We start from the raw sequence: 15,695 nt of genomic DNA, 5'->3' as shown, positions 1-15,695 counted from the left end.
TTTAAATACAGCAAGTCAATATGTATGTCCTGGTGCATAATCAAATAAAATAAAGAAATTTTAAAAATACAAATACATTATGTTGTGCAACCTTTAACTGCAGCATACTTTTTACTATCCACATGCAGTACAATGGCTTTTATTGCCAATCATGTTTCCTTTTAATCCATGGGATAAAACTTTTATTTGTGGAGTAATTAATATAAACATTTATCAAGAAAATAAAGAGGTGGACTATTAAATATCATTTCATTCATCAGTTAACAAAAAGGTAAAGCAGAAATTGTCTAGTACAAGTGCAAAGACTAGGATTATATTTTTTTGTGAGCATTATTTATCATGATCAGTTTGTTCGCATAAAGTCAATTTATGTCAGCTCAGCCATGCTAGGCAAATTCTTTTCCCCACTGATCTTGTGAGTATTCTAATTTCAGATTTAGCTTGAAGCACAAATTCCCCCACCATGGATTCAAAACACGAAAACGTCTTTATTTCCACTTGACTAGGCAGAACATTAAATTTTAAGGATATCCGTCAAACAAATAAATAAATCGTTGTAATGAATTGAAAAATTTAAGTCCTCCTGTGCAGACTGTTTAACTGTGATTTCACAGATGGAAAATAAGTATGATTTAAGTGTCATTTAAACACTAAGATATCTAGACAATTTTCCATGAAATTAAAATCTAAATTTTTCAGACAGCTCAAAGGAGTTGGATTTGGACCATTTCTTTTAAAAGATATGGCATTATTATTACTGAAATTATTAAAGCAAACACACTGCTTTATTGTTACTTCATTAGCTGTATTCTGAACAGTCAGGTGATCTTTTCTGCTTCTGAAAAACTGCAACATTTACAAGTAAAAATCTGCCTTAATCTTTCAGCTACTGCCTCCTGCTGGTACCTTCAGCTATTTGCAGAAAGTCACATGAGAAACTTGAAGGAAAAAAGGACACACACAGAAGCTAAATCCCTGTATTTGTAAACTGATCTTAAACTAACTCTGATTCATGTGCCTGACCTGAGACAACATGTGACTAACTCATTTTCCCTTTCCCCGATATGTGTGATCAAGCATGCTGCAGCAGCCCGAGGGAGTGCAGAGCTCACATCTGCTGTCAGCTGAGCTGTCCAAGTGTCACAAGAGCAAATTTACTGCAGCCCTAACGGGACCGCTGTATGAGTGTGGACCAAAGCAGCTCTTAATGTAAGTGCTTTAAAACACAGTGAAAGAAAGAAATCAGACTCTTTATCAACATTTTGTCAGTGTAGATCATGTGTGTGTCATTCTGTCTGTAAACATGATAGCTAAGAAAGTTTTGAATGAATTCTAATAAAACATTGTAGGGTTTTATTAGTGGGATCATGTTAACAATTAGTTAAAATTAGGCAGGTAAAATTCACTGAGGACTTCAAGGCCAACTTAACGATTTATTGGTCAAAAATTGACAAAACATCTTATTAATGAGAAAATATTATTCTTACAAGTGTGATGTGCATAATTATTAACATATAGAGCATAGCTTATGAAGATTTAACATACAATGTCACATTTGACCTTTAACCTCGCCTTCAAGATCAATAAATTGCACTGATGGTTGATAATAATGATGATAATAATTGATAATAATGCTACATAGACCAATTTAAAATGATAATAAAATGTTCACATGGGATGCTTTTCAAGTATGTTACAGTTACAGATATGTATATATGAAAACAAAATGAACTTTTTTTTCACTTGTCATTTTAAAAAGAACAGAGAAAACAAAAATGATTAAACACAAAACCCAATACTATTTCCTTAAAAGTATGGAGAGTGAGCTTCTTATTAATGATGGAAATGTCTTAGTAAAGACAGAAAAAGTTTAATGTTCTTGTGTTGTTATTGACGAAAAAGAATCATTACAAGTTTGATGATGTTTTATAAACATCATATAGGATGTAAAGGATCTGAATGCGGCACATAGGTAACGGAGCATCTCCCTCCCTCTCTCTCTCTTTGCCCTCATCAGCACCACCGTCTGCATCCTGCTGAGCTCTCAGAGCGTCCTGCCTCTCCGACGGGGACGGGACGCCATCTTGTTTGTTTTAGTGGAAGAGGAGGTGGAGGGGTACCGGGGAAAAAAATAACCCCCAACCAACGGCAGCGACGGCACGGCCGGCAAAAACAGAAACGCGCCAGACGGCTAACCGGTGAGTATTTTATGTCTAGCGTAAACAGAAGATTAGATTTGTGTGGATAATTAAATAAATAAATAAAAGAGAGAAAACGGGGCTAGCGTCGCGGTGCTTTTGAAAGACAGCTGCTAATACTAGCTTATCTGCAGCATCACCTGTTGGGATGCAGGGAGCGTCAACGATGTAACGGACATCTCATTTAAAACGGTCAAATAAAACCTGCCCGGTCTTCTTCTGTCTGCGGTTACAGGGTCGCTGTGTTTCCCGGTAATAACAGTGTAACATCTGCATTTGGGCCAGCACTTTGACTGGAGTCATCCTGCATGTGCTGCACGTTGTTTCTATTATTAAATCATCACATCCTTCAGTATCATGACTGTCCTGGCTAACGGTGTAGCTGCAGGTCATTTCTACAGTATCCACGGTAAAGTGTGGGTATACACCTAACAGGCTATATAATTAGCCATAAATAAAAAGGGGCCAATTAGGATAAATAACACTACTGCTCCTTTGTTAAAATGTTGCGTTTACTGTAAAATTATCCGTGATGACACATTGCCCAGAGCAGAGGTGTCAAACATAAAGTGACAAAGTGATTTCTGATATTTGTCCAAAAATATTTTCTTGTATTTAAACTGTTGTAAATGAGCTGTTAGCCTATAATGTGTCCCAATTTTGGCCTACTATGTAAAACGAAATTGACATCCTTTATATTACAGATCCTTAATAATTATAGAGTCCTAATCGCTCAAGTGGCTATCACTGTTTTGTTTGTTTGTTTATTATTACAAATTAGTAATTAATATAAAAGACATTAAATAAAAGTTTACAGTTTTCCCTCAGCAGTGACAAATATTTTTGCTAGTTGAGTTGACCCAAATGAGGGATTTTGCTAAAATAATTCACTAAATTCATGGAAATGATTTGATAAATATCTTATCAAATTTTAAACATGTAAAATAAGGTTCTAGTGTTGTTTGTGTCCAAGTATTACCTATTACTTAAAATATACACACACATAAGTAAAATATTTAGGAGAAACCAGTGTTAAAGTATGAATATTATTGTTTATATTATTATACAATATTAAATTATTGCACAGATCAGTGCATTTCTTTAATTTGACTGTACTGTAAAGTCTTATGTTGAAAGTTTATCTCTCACACAGCTCCTTAGTGGAGTCCAAGGAGCAGCCCTCAACAAAGCCAGGGCTCCTCACAAGTTTTTTTTTAGTCTTTTTTCTCTGAGTTCCTCCATCCCCAGCAGACCACAGCATAGAAGATTAAAGAGCTACCACAGTGTCCCAGAAGGTCCTTAACGGCATCCTGAACACAACAAAGGGACTCAGACGATTTTAGCCTTTCTTATACAGGACATCTATATTATGTGACCAATCCACTTTGCTATTAAGATTAACATGCAAGTATTTGTAGGCTGACACAGTCTTAATCTCCAGGCCTTGAATGTTTACTGGTGTAAACTGTGTCACCTTGCAGAGGAAGTCAGTCACCATTGTCTTGCTGGAGTTTATTCAAAAACAGTTTTTTGCACACCATTCAGTGAAATTGGTAATAACCTCCCTGTATTCCAAGTTGTCCCCTTCTGATATATACCCAACAACAACAACTGTCCATGTTGTATCTGAAGTCCAGTTTGTAAAGGATTAAAAGGAACAGGGAAAGTACTCTACATTGTGGAGCCCCAGTGTTGTATACCACTACATTAGACACACTGTCACAAAGTTGAAAGCAGTGTGGTTTTTTTGTGAGATAGTCTCTGATCTATGCAGTCAGGTGGCAGCAGGCTATCGGGTTCAGGCTTTTTCCCCTGAACTAATATTAGCAAAACTTAACTAACAGAAGAAAAACTGTCTGGCTGATGGATGTAAATGAGAGCCATAAAATGAGCAGCTCATTCTCTGCCTTCTCTGGATTTTATGCATGCAGGTTAGATGATATGCATCTGCAGTCTGTATCTGCACTCTGTGTGACACTGGGACTGCTCCAATCACAGGCAGTGGTTTCAAAAAGTCTCAGTTAATCAGTTTGCACCTTGTTATATGCTTATCAAGATAACCAAATCAGTTATTTTCTTTTCAACATCCCCACATAGTTTACCCCTTCATAGTGGTGATTTCAGTCATGTGCACTGTACTGTTTCTCTCTTTGTTTTTTTTCTTTTTCTCTAGGCCTGACGCATCCCCCACTTCCCCTTTCCCTTGTGGTGAGAAGGCATCGAGACGATGTTTTACGCACACTTTGTCCTCAGCAAACGTGGGCCGCTGGCTAAAATCTGGCTGGCGGCCCACTGGGACAAGAAGCTGACCAAGGCACATGTTTTTGAGTGCAATTTGGAGAGCAGCGTGGAGAGCATCATCTCACCCAAGGTTATTTCTCAGGCTACCACAGCTAACTCCAACAGACTTTAATTACTGTACACTATGGATTTTCCATTTTTTAACACAGTTTCCACTAAAATCTGTCAGTCTGAAGCAGCTACAGTGAACTAAAGAAACAGAGTTCAGGCAGCAGAAATTGCTGAAGTTGTGCTCTTTCCTTAGTGACAAGTTTCCTTATTACTCTAAAAATCCTGAATAATAAACTTTGTTGCAGTGACATGCAATTAATTTCTATATATAGTATTTGATATTACTATTTGGCACTGGGGCACCTATCAATTAACCTTACAGTAGCTGCTCTGCCATGGAAACCCATGCCATGAAGCTCCTGGCACACAGTTTTTGGTTTTTTTTCTCACCGCTCCCATGTGATAAAGTGATTACCCCATTACTGCATGTAAATAGAACCTGTAACACTCTTTATTAGTTCCACAAATTGGTTATTGGTCTCCTTGATTGCTAATAGTTGGTATTAGCCCTGAAAAAGCCACATTGGTCAATCCCTGCTGTAAAATGTGGCTGTTTCTTATTAGGTTTCAGTGTCTACCTTCATGCAGTCATCCTATAATTACATTGTAGGCCCTTATTGGTTTTTCTTTGGGTTTTTTTTTTTTTATTAGTCTGGTTTAATTTTCTCTCAGGATTTCTTTATCGTACAGACTTGTTAATTTCATTTATATAGCAGAACTCATCGGTTGTGAGACAGACTGCTTTTTTGTTTCCCACATGTGGAAGAAGTGACACAGTTTATGTAGAAGACAGAAGTTACTGTATTACTAAATGTATGTCTTTGTTTTTTTACAGGTAAAAATGGCTTTACGGACTTCAGGGCATCTGCTGCTGGGAGTGGTGCGAATCTACCACAGGAAGGCCAAATACCTGCTGGCAGACTGTAATGAGGCCTTCATCAAGATCAAGATGGCATTTAGACCAGGTTGGGAACAGCAGATAAATCAAAACTAGGCTTTCCAAAAACCATATTAAATACATACTCATACAGCAGCAGTTAGGGCCCTGAAAGAGCCTCTGGACTTTTTCAGGTGTGCACAACTGGAAGGGGACCCTGGGGTAGACTTAGAGCTCACTGGAGAGATTATACAGTGATTATACAGTACAGTATTTGCAGCAGTACAGATTTTTTACTTTTACATGAAGAAATAGAGATGAGTAATCATTTCTTTATTTTCTACCTTTATGTATGTAATGCTAGTTCAAACTTATTTAAATTGTTTGCTGTTGTTTTGTTACCTCACATGTATAAACGTTTCAGTTGTTTAGCATCTTATTCACCCTGAGTCTGTTTTATCTCTGTTACTTTAGTGTCACATACACTAAAGCTGCTTTTCTACCTCGTGTTGTTTCAGGTGTGGTGGATCTTCCAGAGGAGAACAGAGAAGCAGCGTACAACGCTATCACTCTGCCCGAGGAGTTTCATGATTTTGACCAGCCACTGCCAGACTTAGAGTGAGTCCTACAGTCTTCCTGAGAGAGCACAGTGCAGAATAAGACTACAAAGAACAAAGTTGTTGTACAAAATAAACTGTGCAGATCATAGCCATTAAATAAAAATGATGTCGCGTAAGGTAGCGTAAACTTGTTGTCTGTATTGTACACGGCCCACATGCTTAGCCACCCCCTCAGAGTCCCAAAATATATTAACAACAGCATTTAAATGACAGTGTGTTGTGTTTTGCACAGTGACATTGATGTGGCTCAGCAGTTCAACTTGAACCAGAGCAGAGTGGAGGAGATCACCATGAGAGAGGAGGTGGGCAACCTCAACCTGCTGCAGGACAATGATTTCGGTACTTTTTTGGGGTTTTTTAATCTTTATGTAGGATTTGATCAATTAAACAGCAACATCCAAACACCCATGTAAAACCACATTTCAGTACTTTAGTGACACTTTGTTTGAAGGCTGATTCCTTGACTTCCTCACTGTTTTTTCATGCAGCCGACTTTGGGATGGATGACCGGGAAATGATGCGAGAGGAGAGCGCGTTTGAGGTAGACATTATGGGAGCATCAGCTTCGAACTTGCTACTGGAGGCTGAGGGTGGTGCTAACCAGATGGCCGATAAGTCCAACCATTTGGAATATGATGACCAGTACAAGGATGACTTTGGAGACAACCCCATGGAGAGCAATGAGGGAGGAATGCTGGGTAAGAGCTAACACTAAATTTAAAAACAGATTATTTTATTTACTCAATGACATCTGTAGATGACGCTGTTTTCGTCTGGCTAGTGGATGAAAAAGTGTACTTTTTATTTTCTTGTATTTCTGTGTAGTGGACAAGCTGCTGAGTAACGAGGATGGAGGCGGCATCTTTGACGACCCTCCTGCCATCACAGAGAGTGTGATGATGCCTCAGGACCATGGAGACGATGACGATGACTTTGATGCTCTCTCAGGTCAGTTTCACAAACTCCTCAGGGCTAAAATATAATATTTTTTAGTCTTTAGCTAGAGTGTGGTATGTTACGGTGAGTAAAAATTACAATGTAGTTGTGTCACTATATCTAATATGATGTGTATGTGTGTGGTGTTAGCGGGAGCCCCAGATAGTCCGGACTCAGGCCCAACAGAGCCCCTACCAGCTATGACTGACCAGGCAGAGCAAACTACTCTGGTCCACAACGAGGAAGAAACCTTCGCCCTGGAGCCCATTGACATCACAGGTAATCCAGCTAATTTTGTTTTTGTTTTTTTTCTAACTACTCAGCAGCTCTCTCGCTTTCTGTAACAGAAAAAATAACTAATTAAGGTGGAACGTAAGAAAGATGACAGCCGTGCTAATGAGCATGGTTCTGTTGTGCTGTGATCTAGAAAATGAGCGGTTATACGTGTCAGAGTCAGCCGGCATTTAACCAGTTGACCGGAGCAAAGCGTAAACACATTCCAGTTATTCACACTCAGCAGACTAATCTGACATGACGTGTGTGATGTTAGGAACGGTGCAAAGTGCCTCACATGTCGGCAACATTAAAAATGTGATTTGATTTCAAATGGTTCATGTTGTTTTGGACAGTATCTTAAATTTTGCTTCTGACAAATAGCCTTCATATTATAATAATAAATAAGAGTAAAGCTAACACTCAAACGAATGAAAACCAAACTGAAATACACTTATCTATTTTGGAAACTAACTTAAAACTGATTTTAAAACAAAAACTCAAATGCTCTGAAATGCACCAGATCAGCAAGATAATAAAACTTGTTTCTACAATGAAATGGTAAATGGACTGGTTCTTATATAGCACCTTTCTCTATCTGAGCACTTTGCACAACTTGCCTCATTCACATTCACACACATTCATAACTCCAGTGGATGCATCTGTGAGCAGTTAGTTAATATCTTGCACAAGGATATTTGGTATGCAGACTGGAGCAGCTAGGGATCGAACCACCAACCTTCCAATTAGCAGGTGACTTGCTCTACCTGAGGTAAATATCATTAAGCTCTGAAATGAGCCCTTGTCTTCCTGATCTACAGTGAAGGAGACCAAGGCAAAGCGTAAGAGGAAGCTGATTGTAGACAGCGTGAAGGAGTTGGATAGTAAAACTATTCGTGCACAGCTTTCTGATTACTCCGACATTGTCACAACCCTGGATCTGGCTCCGCCCACAAAGAAACTGATGATGTGGAAGGAGACGGGAGGAGTCGAGAAGCTTTTCTCCCTTCCAGCTCAACCTCTATGGAACGCCAGACTGCTCAAGGTAACGGCTGTCATTCAGGGACATTTGTGCACAGTGTTGTAGTGGTCACGGCCACACACATTACAAACACTGACTCTATGTTTACCCTCACTAGATGTTTACAAGATGCCTGACACCATTAGTCCCAGACGAACTGAGGAAGAGGAGGAAAGGTGGAGAAGCCGACAGTCTGGATGAGTTTCTCAAAGATCTGGAGAACCCCGAAGTGCCAAGAGAGGAAACAACAGGCCACCAACAGAGAGACATCATGGGTAAGAAACAGACTCCATATGAAAGATAGAATAGCTTCAAAAGTCTGAAAAATGAAGTAAACATAAAGCGCCTTAAACTGAAATTAATTTAGTAAATTATGGTCTCTATTTGCAGTTTTATTTAAATATTATTTCTAATAGACATACATTGCAAAGTGTTTTAAGAAAACAAATGTAAAATAAGACAGGCGGTGAAGACATTTAATGTGAAATGCAAGCGTTTAATAACAAAATTTATACAAATGCATGAACAAGACATCTAGAACAAAGATAAGAGCTCTATAGAAATAAGCTAAACTGAAACATGTTCCACAGTAAGATCTGCCCCATCATTCATTACATCTTGTATTTGGACTTTGCTACATTCATCTTTTACATACAGTCTATGAAAATATGTTTTTTGTGATTATTAAGGATGATTACATTTATGAAAACTTCAGCAAAGTTGAAATTGTAAGTCATTACATTTTTCCATTTCTTTATCTGCCTTGGTCTTAAATTTACATTGTCTATAAGTTGCTGTCCATGGTTTTCCCACCAGTGTTCATTTGAGGTAGCACAAAATATGTTCTTGATTTTTCTTCCAGACCAGACTATCATGGAAGAGGCCAGTGTGCTGCAGACTTCAGCTGTAGAGGGGAGCAGGACAACCCTGGATGAGTCGGTCATGCCACCTCCATCCTCCCAACGAGGCCTGAAACGCAAGGCCCAGGACACAGAGCCAGCCCTCCCTGTGAGTACATGTTTTTCAGAGTTTGTCACATTGTGCTTTCTCTGTCTCTCTGATGTGTCCTCTGACCCCTCCTCACTCCAGATGGGGGCCTTGGACCAACAGCAGCAGCAGCAGCAGCAACAGCAACAGCAGGGGTCCAGACCATCTAATGCACCCCAACAGCTCGAGGCATCCACTGTGGAGGTACCTCCGGAGGAAACAACCACCACCAACATCAGCCAGCTGATAGAACTGGACCTGCTCACCGACAAGGACAAGAAGAAGAATGATGATGACTCTGATGAAGAGGTGAGATAAAGATTCCCAAGCCTTGCTTCTTCACTTTTCGCACACCTTTTTCATTTATTCAGAGTAAATAAGCAAACTCATTTTTATGTAGTTTATTTATCTATAAGTTGGTATAAGGATTTATGTGTATTTATGTCAGGAGGAGGAGGCGCAGGGAGGAGACCAGGACCAGGAGGAGAGGAGGTGGAACAAAAGAACCCAGCAAATGCTTCATGGTCTCCAGGTATGTATGTGATCTCATCTTACCAGATAAGAAAACAGCAGAGTGATAAGTTGTTGGTACAACTTATAGAAATATCTGAACTCAGATCCACACACTGAGACACCCTGGATGTTTCTGCGTGCTTTAAGAAGGGAGACTGACATCTCGTTGTATGAAGAAACAACTTATGTGCTTTTATTTTACCTTTTTTTTTTTCCAAAATATACTCATGTGCAGTAGAAAACCATATGAATCCTCTCTGAAGTTGGAATTGTTTCTAGTCTAATGGTGTTAAGTTTGTTTTTTGCTTTTTTAGATTTAAAATTAAGATGTAAAACATGACACAGTCCAACTAAACTCACAAGGAGTTAACATGAAACATCTTAAAGTGCATAACATAAAATAAAAATTCATTTCACAGATTCAGTTTGATTATTATGTCAAAAGACCACCAATACAAGTTTTTATGACTTATTTTGTTTAAATCAGCCACAGCTGTGATTTTACAGATGACTTAGAGAATTTAGGATTGTGGCCATAGACACAATCAGGATGCTATCCCGTTGGATTTTTGAAATCTACATTGTGAAACTTTAACTTTAGGGTTTTTTTCCCATATTTGGATGAGAGGATGGGATGCTGGTTAATTGGTTTGGTTATAAATACAGACACACTAATACAATAATAAAGTTTTTCATACAGAACTGAAGTACAAATTTGCTGGAGGGCCTGTGCCAGACTGCAAGCCATCAGCTATTAAAAACCTCGCAGTAGCCTCATAAACACACACAAACACACTCTGGGGTTTTGCAAACCTTTTTTCTCCTTCTAACAATGTGGGACAGATAATCAATGCTTAAGTCAATACTTACAATAAAAAGGGTCAAATTTTTAATTCATATTTAGTGCTCACTGTTGCTGTTTTACAAGGCTGCTAAAGTGCTGATTAGGTTTACTTTTTGGAAACTTTGCTGACAATACATGTATACTTATACTAAGTGTATTTGGAGTATATTTGAAGATTTGAGTAATATGCCCCCTAGTGGTGAGTAGTGAGCACAAGTGTGTAAGGTCAGGCCTGTGAGTCTGACCTCAGGCAGAGCTCAGTTGAGATTTTGGGTTATTATCTTATATTATAAAACTTTTAGGTAATAGCTCGACAGTTTCGCTTGTGGATGGCATTTTTTTATGCCAGAGGCAAGCTCCATACTCAATATATTTGCAGATTTCCACAGCATCAGGTAATATTAACACTACCGACTGGCATTGTATAAGTAGATGTACCTTGCATGAGCTTAAAATCCATTTCCATATCAAAGTATGCAAAATGACAGGCTTCCTCTTGCTCACACTCTTTGTCACTGCATCACAGAGGGTGATGGCTAAAACTGGTGCCCAGTCGGTCAGCCTGCTGGATCTGTGCAGGAACAACAACAGGAAGCAGGCAGCTGCCAAGTTCTACAGCTTTCTGGTCTTGAAGAAGCAGCAGGCAGTGGAGCTCGTCCAGGAGGAGCCTTACAGTGATATCATCGCTACGCCGGGGCCTCGCTTCCACATCGTCTAAAAAACCCATTCCTTTTAATCTTTTAAAGAAAAAAACTGCTCGGAGGTCAGTACTTTTAGTTAGCAGCACTATCTGTTAGTTTAACACAAGTCTTATTTAAGTATGCTGAGATTGTTTTGTTTGTGAAATGGTTTCATTTTTGCATCATTTAGATGTGAAGCAGTGGTGGTTCAGTGGAAGTGGGTCTGACTAACGTAGTTGGAACTAAAACAATGAACATATTTATTATTTACTCACTTTATATCCCAATCACTATAAAGGATCACCTGCATCTCATTGTTTGCTGGCGTCTCACCAAAGTGAAGGAGTCCAGTGTAATAATTTGTTTACAGTCAGTCAAACGTGTTACTTCCATTTTTCTCACTACTGCAGGTGAAGGTTTACTTCTGAAGTCTCTCACCATCATATTAGGAAGGAGCATGCACTGTTTCCAAGAGTACATTTAAACAGTTATTATAGTAGTTCTCTACAGACTCAACCAGCAGCTAATCATTATACAGCTGTAGAGTAGCACTTTAAGTATTACAGACTCTAAGTTGTTGTTGCTGTTGCTGTCAGTAAAAAAAAAAAAAAAATAGACATGACCCAAATCCACACAACATACTAATTTCTAAGCAGGATTCGAGGATTGTGCAAACTTAAAAATAGTGATGGCTACCAGCTTCCTTACACAAATTCTCTGGAAGGATTTGTGTCAGGAGGGTCATGACGGAAACATTAAAAGTGAGCATAATTTATGCACCGTTAATTTATGGCTGCTCTCTTACTCAAGGTGTGTTCTTACCGGCATTGGGAAAGACAGTAAAAGTGACAAAACAGTGATTAAACTTCATTGCTTATTGTCAAAGGTCTATTTAAACAATTTAAATTGTGTAAATTTTCAGTAAATTTCACCAAAATTTTAACTTTTAGTAAAAAAAATCTGTGGCATCAATTTGAAAATCTTATATCGTCTTTTTCTCATGTTCACGCTGTCTGAGGCCCGCCTGCCTGACCAGGGGATAACAATACCCCATCAACCTTCAGGTTGAGGGGTAAAAATCACCTGTTTTTTCAGCGCACCGTGATTATGCACACTTTTCCTGATTCAGATTTAAAATTCTGATAAAACAGGCCTGGGAACACCTTTAACAACTCCTGCTGCTTCCTCTCTAAACTTGTAAGGAATTAAGTTTTCTCCATCATTGCCTGTTAGTATAAAATATGAAATATTGAGACTTTTCGTCACGTTGTCTTGGACCTTGTTACTATGTGCTGTGGATTTGGGACACAGTTTAATAAAACCTAGCTTCGGGACCTCAGCCTATAGATAAAAACATGAGTGGTCTGCTATACTTGCATGCTATCCTGAAATATTTGAATCGAGTCCAATTTGTGTGAAATTTATTTTTATTGCCATGTTACTTTTTTTCAAATCCTTAAAATAACTTGAGGTCAGATTCACTTTACTCAGTGTCCTTATTGTATATGGATACAGTGATGCACTGTCTTGTTTATTAAGACAATTAAGTTGTTGTGCTCTGTGTCACTTTTGATAGTATTAATTTATTGTTGTATTGCTGTATAGCAGCTAAAGAGAATGAATTGGTTTTTTTTTTATTTAAAAGCAGATTTCATTATTAATCTCTAGAATGGCTGGATGACAGGATCAGATGGAAACTGGATGGACTTTTGTTGCTGTAAGTCATCATGGTATGAGAAAATACTGCAGCTTAAATTTAATCTGCACGAAATATCAACAGTGGAAACAAGTTAGTGTGTCCAGAGACAGCTAAATGCATTGTTTTTGATATCCCCTTCCATCTAAAAAAAAGAAAAAGGGTAAACTGTTTAATGTCTGAGTGCATCTTATATTTTAAACTATGTGCCTGTAACGAAACCTGCTTTTTTGATTTTGTATAAAAGAAATCATAAAGATGTTGTCTGAGAACAGTTTCATTCCCTTACCTGTAAGGTTTTTCAAAATAAAACAAATACCACTACAAAATGGCATTTTTAAAATATTATGTAATAAACATTTTTTTTCCTCTGCAGTCATATCAAAAAGTAAACCTATAAATCAGGTAAATGGAGAAGGTTGAAGTCTCTGTCTTTCTGCTGTTTTATGTATTAGCAGCTGCTGGGGCAGCTGTGCCATCTCCTGCCTCCACTTTTCGTTTCTTGTGTCGGCTTCTCTTCCTCTTCCCCTCCTGCTCTGTCTTCTTCAGCGGAGGTGTCGGGACTCCTTTCTTCTTTTTCTTCAGGCAGCTCAGCGGGTTGGGGTTGGACTGTTTCCTCTTCCTCTTCTTCCCACGCCTTTCTACGTCCTTCTGGCCAATTCCCTGCTCCTCCTTCAGGGTCCGGATACTCTGTTGCTGGGCCGGGCTGACCAGCTCTCCCAGCTGGACGGCCTGGACGTGGTCGAGGGACGCCTGGCTGGGCTTGTCCAGCACAATGGTGTTGAGGATGATGTAAAGCAGAGGAACTCCTGGAATTTTCTTCAGCCCCGTGGTGACTGTGTGGTCCTGAAGACACAATGAGACCAAGGAGATATTTGTAACTTATCTGTCATCTGCTCCACTGAGCAGTTATAATCCCAAATCAGACAAGAATGGAAACAAGTTTTCAGCAGCCTATCTCCTCGGTTCCCAGATGTTTACAGGCTGTTATCAAAAGAACAGGGCATGATACACACACAAAACATGTCCCTGTAACAATTTTTGAGACTTGTTGCTGCCATCAAATTCGAAATAAGCCAGTATGTTTTCACAAAAGAGTAAAAGGAATCAATTTAAGCATTTTCTACGTTTTCTATGTTCAACTGTGGGTAGAAAATGCAAATCGCTGCATTATGTTTTTTTGGGAATCGGGTTTATCGGAGCACCCAAAGCTGGCTTTCAAAAATATTTTCCCACCTTCATCTCATTATTTACCTGTGTGGCAACGAAGTAGTGGTGCGGGTTGGTCACTTCCAGCATGGACAGCAGACACTCTGATGCTGAGACCGGCTCCTTGAAATGCGGACACTTCCTGACCTGAAACCTCTGCAGGATGATCTTGGCCCCGTACAGCTGTTTTCCAAGCGTCTCGAGCTCCTTCAGCGCACAGCTGAACGTGAACACGTGGACATATTATTAAAAGGTGTATGATGACGGTGTTGTGCCAAAAAGTGACCGGGGGTAGTGGGTGGGGAGGAGGGGGGTGCTCAGAGGTGAATGCACTCACCTGGTGGTGCACAACTGCACCTCTCCCATTAGGTATTTGGGCATCTGCTCTTTGATCTGAATCTTGTTCTTCAAGGCCGCTTGACAGAAAGTTCCATCGATGAGGATTTGGAAGGGTTCCCTGAAGCCGAAGTTGTATTTGTAGAAACTGATCGTCTTCTTGGCTTGTTTCTGCCGCTTAATCTTCATGGCGGCGGGCCAGTGACGAAAGAGCGCGTATTAAAACACAAACAACCGTCAGTGACGCGCGTTAACCGTGAAAATACTGTTAACGTTATAACGTTAGAATTATCAAACACAGCATGTGCGCTGTACACAACACGCTTACGGTCGGTGCCCCTCAACTGTCCGACTGGAAACAACATGTAGGACTAAAGTTCCCGCTTTCTTTCTCTCTTTCTTGTATGTTGTTAGTGTAAAACATTTGGGTTAAATTATAGAAGACCTCCAGCCGGTCGCTATTAATTATTTTTCTCTGAGCAGCAAATATTCTTCCTATTTTCATGAAGTTCATTAAACAGTAAAAGTGAATAAATAATGTTTTTGTTGTTGTGGCGTTAGAGTTTTTTTTAGAGGTTTTTTATGCTGTGCAACAGTCTCGAGTCACTACTCATATCTTTATATTTTACTTCTATGGAGCCAGACTTTCTTGTGATTTTTAAAGTGGTGTAAGCAGCTGTTTATTTTATTTTTTTATTTCAGTCCTTACCTGACTATTTTCAGAGGAACGTTTTCTGTGAGTTAAGCCACTTAACACTGAGCTATGAATCATTCAAGGATAAAAAAGGATGAACCAGTGTTGTGTCTACATATAACGTTGCTATTCACAGCCCAACAAAGTTTATTACAATTTCCTTAGCTGAGTCTATGAAAAATGCCAAAAATAAGAGTTTGACGGAAATAAAATGGCATTTTTGCCAGAATGTTGTGTTTCCCAAAGAGCTATTAAGCGATTCTTTTTGTTTGTTTTTGTCATGTTTCAATAAATCGCTTCTATTTTCCTACCACAAACGAAATGAGGATTGGCTAGAGACGAAGGTGTACGTGTCAGTAATTCATCTTCTTCTTCTTCTTCTTCTTCTTATTATTATTATTATTATGGTGGCGGTGGTGTTTAAATTAGGCCCGCCCCATGCGTCCTGTTTCTCCCGGA

General features: G+C 39.1%; 2 protein-coding genes across 2 annotated transcripts; one reads left to right on the top strand and one right to left on the bottom strand.

Annotated features, from left to right (window-relative positions):
• The first annotated feature begins 2,031 nt into the window (after positions 1-2,031).
• Positions 2,032-13,326, top strand: rad21b (RAD21 cohesin complex component b). Its single transcript, XM_084918629.1, has 14 exons — positions 2,032-2,198; positions 4,372-4,569; positions 5,386-5,515; positions 5,946-6,045; positions 6,280-6,386; positions 6,536-6,745; positions 6,873-6,995; positions 7,134-7,262; positions 8,078-8,301; positions 8,396-8,552; positions 9,140-9,285; positions 9,367-9,573; positions 9,713-9,796; positions 11,148-13,326. The coding sequence occupies exons 2-14, from the start codon at positions 4,426-4,428 to the stop codon at positions 11,337-11,339; spliced, it is 1,953 nt and encodes a 650-aa protein (XP_084774755.1). The 5' UTR covers positions 2,032-2,198; positions 4,372-4,425; the 3' UTR covers positions 11,340-13,326.
• Positions 11,888-15,590, bottom strand: utp23 (UTP23 small subunit processome component). The gene is made up of 3 exons (XM_084918630.1): positions 14,544-15,590; positions 14,252-14,426; positions 11,888-13,843 (listed from the first exon to the last, which is right to left on the bottom strand). The coding sequence occupies exons 1-3, from the start codon at positions 14,729-14,731 to the stop codon at positions 13,442-13,444; spliced, it is 765 nt and encodes a 254-aa protein (XP_084774756.1). The 5' UTR covers positions 14,732-15,590; the 3' UTR covers positions 11,888-13,441.
• Between the last annotated feature and the right edge of the window lie 105 nt (positions 15,591-15,695).

This window comes from Perissodus microlepis, chromosome 22 (genome assembly GCF_051167445.1).
Source record: "Perissodus microlepis isolate ML-2025 ecotype Zambia chromosome 22, ASM5116744v1, whole genome shotgun sequence".
NCBI lineage: Eukaryota > Metazoa > Chordata > Actinopteri > Cichliformes > Cichlidae > Perissodus > Perissodus microlepis.
This window is presented reverse-complemented; position numbering and strand designations above follow the sequence as displayed.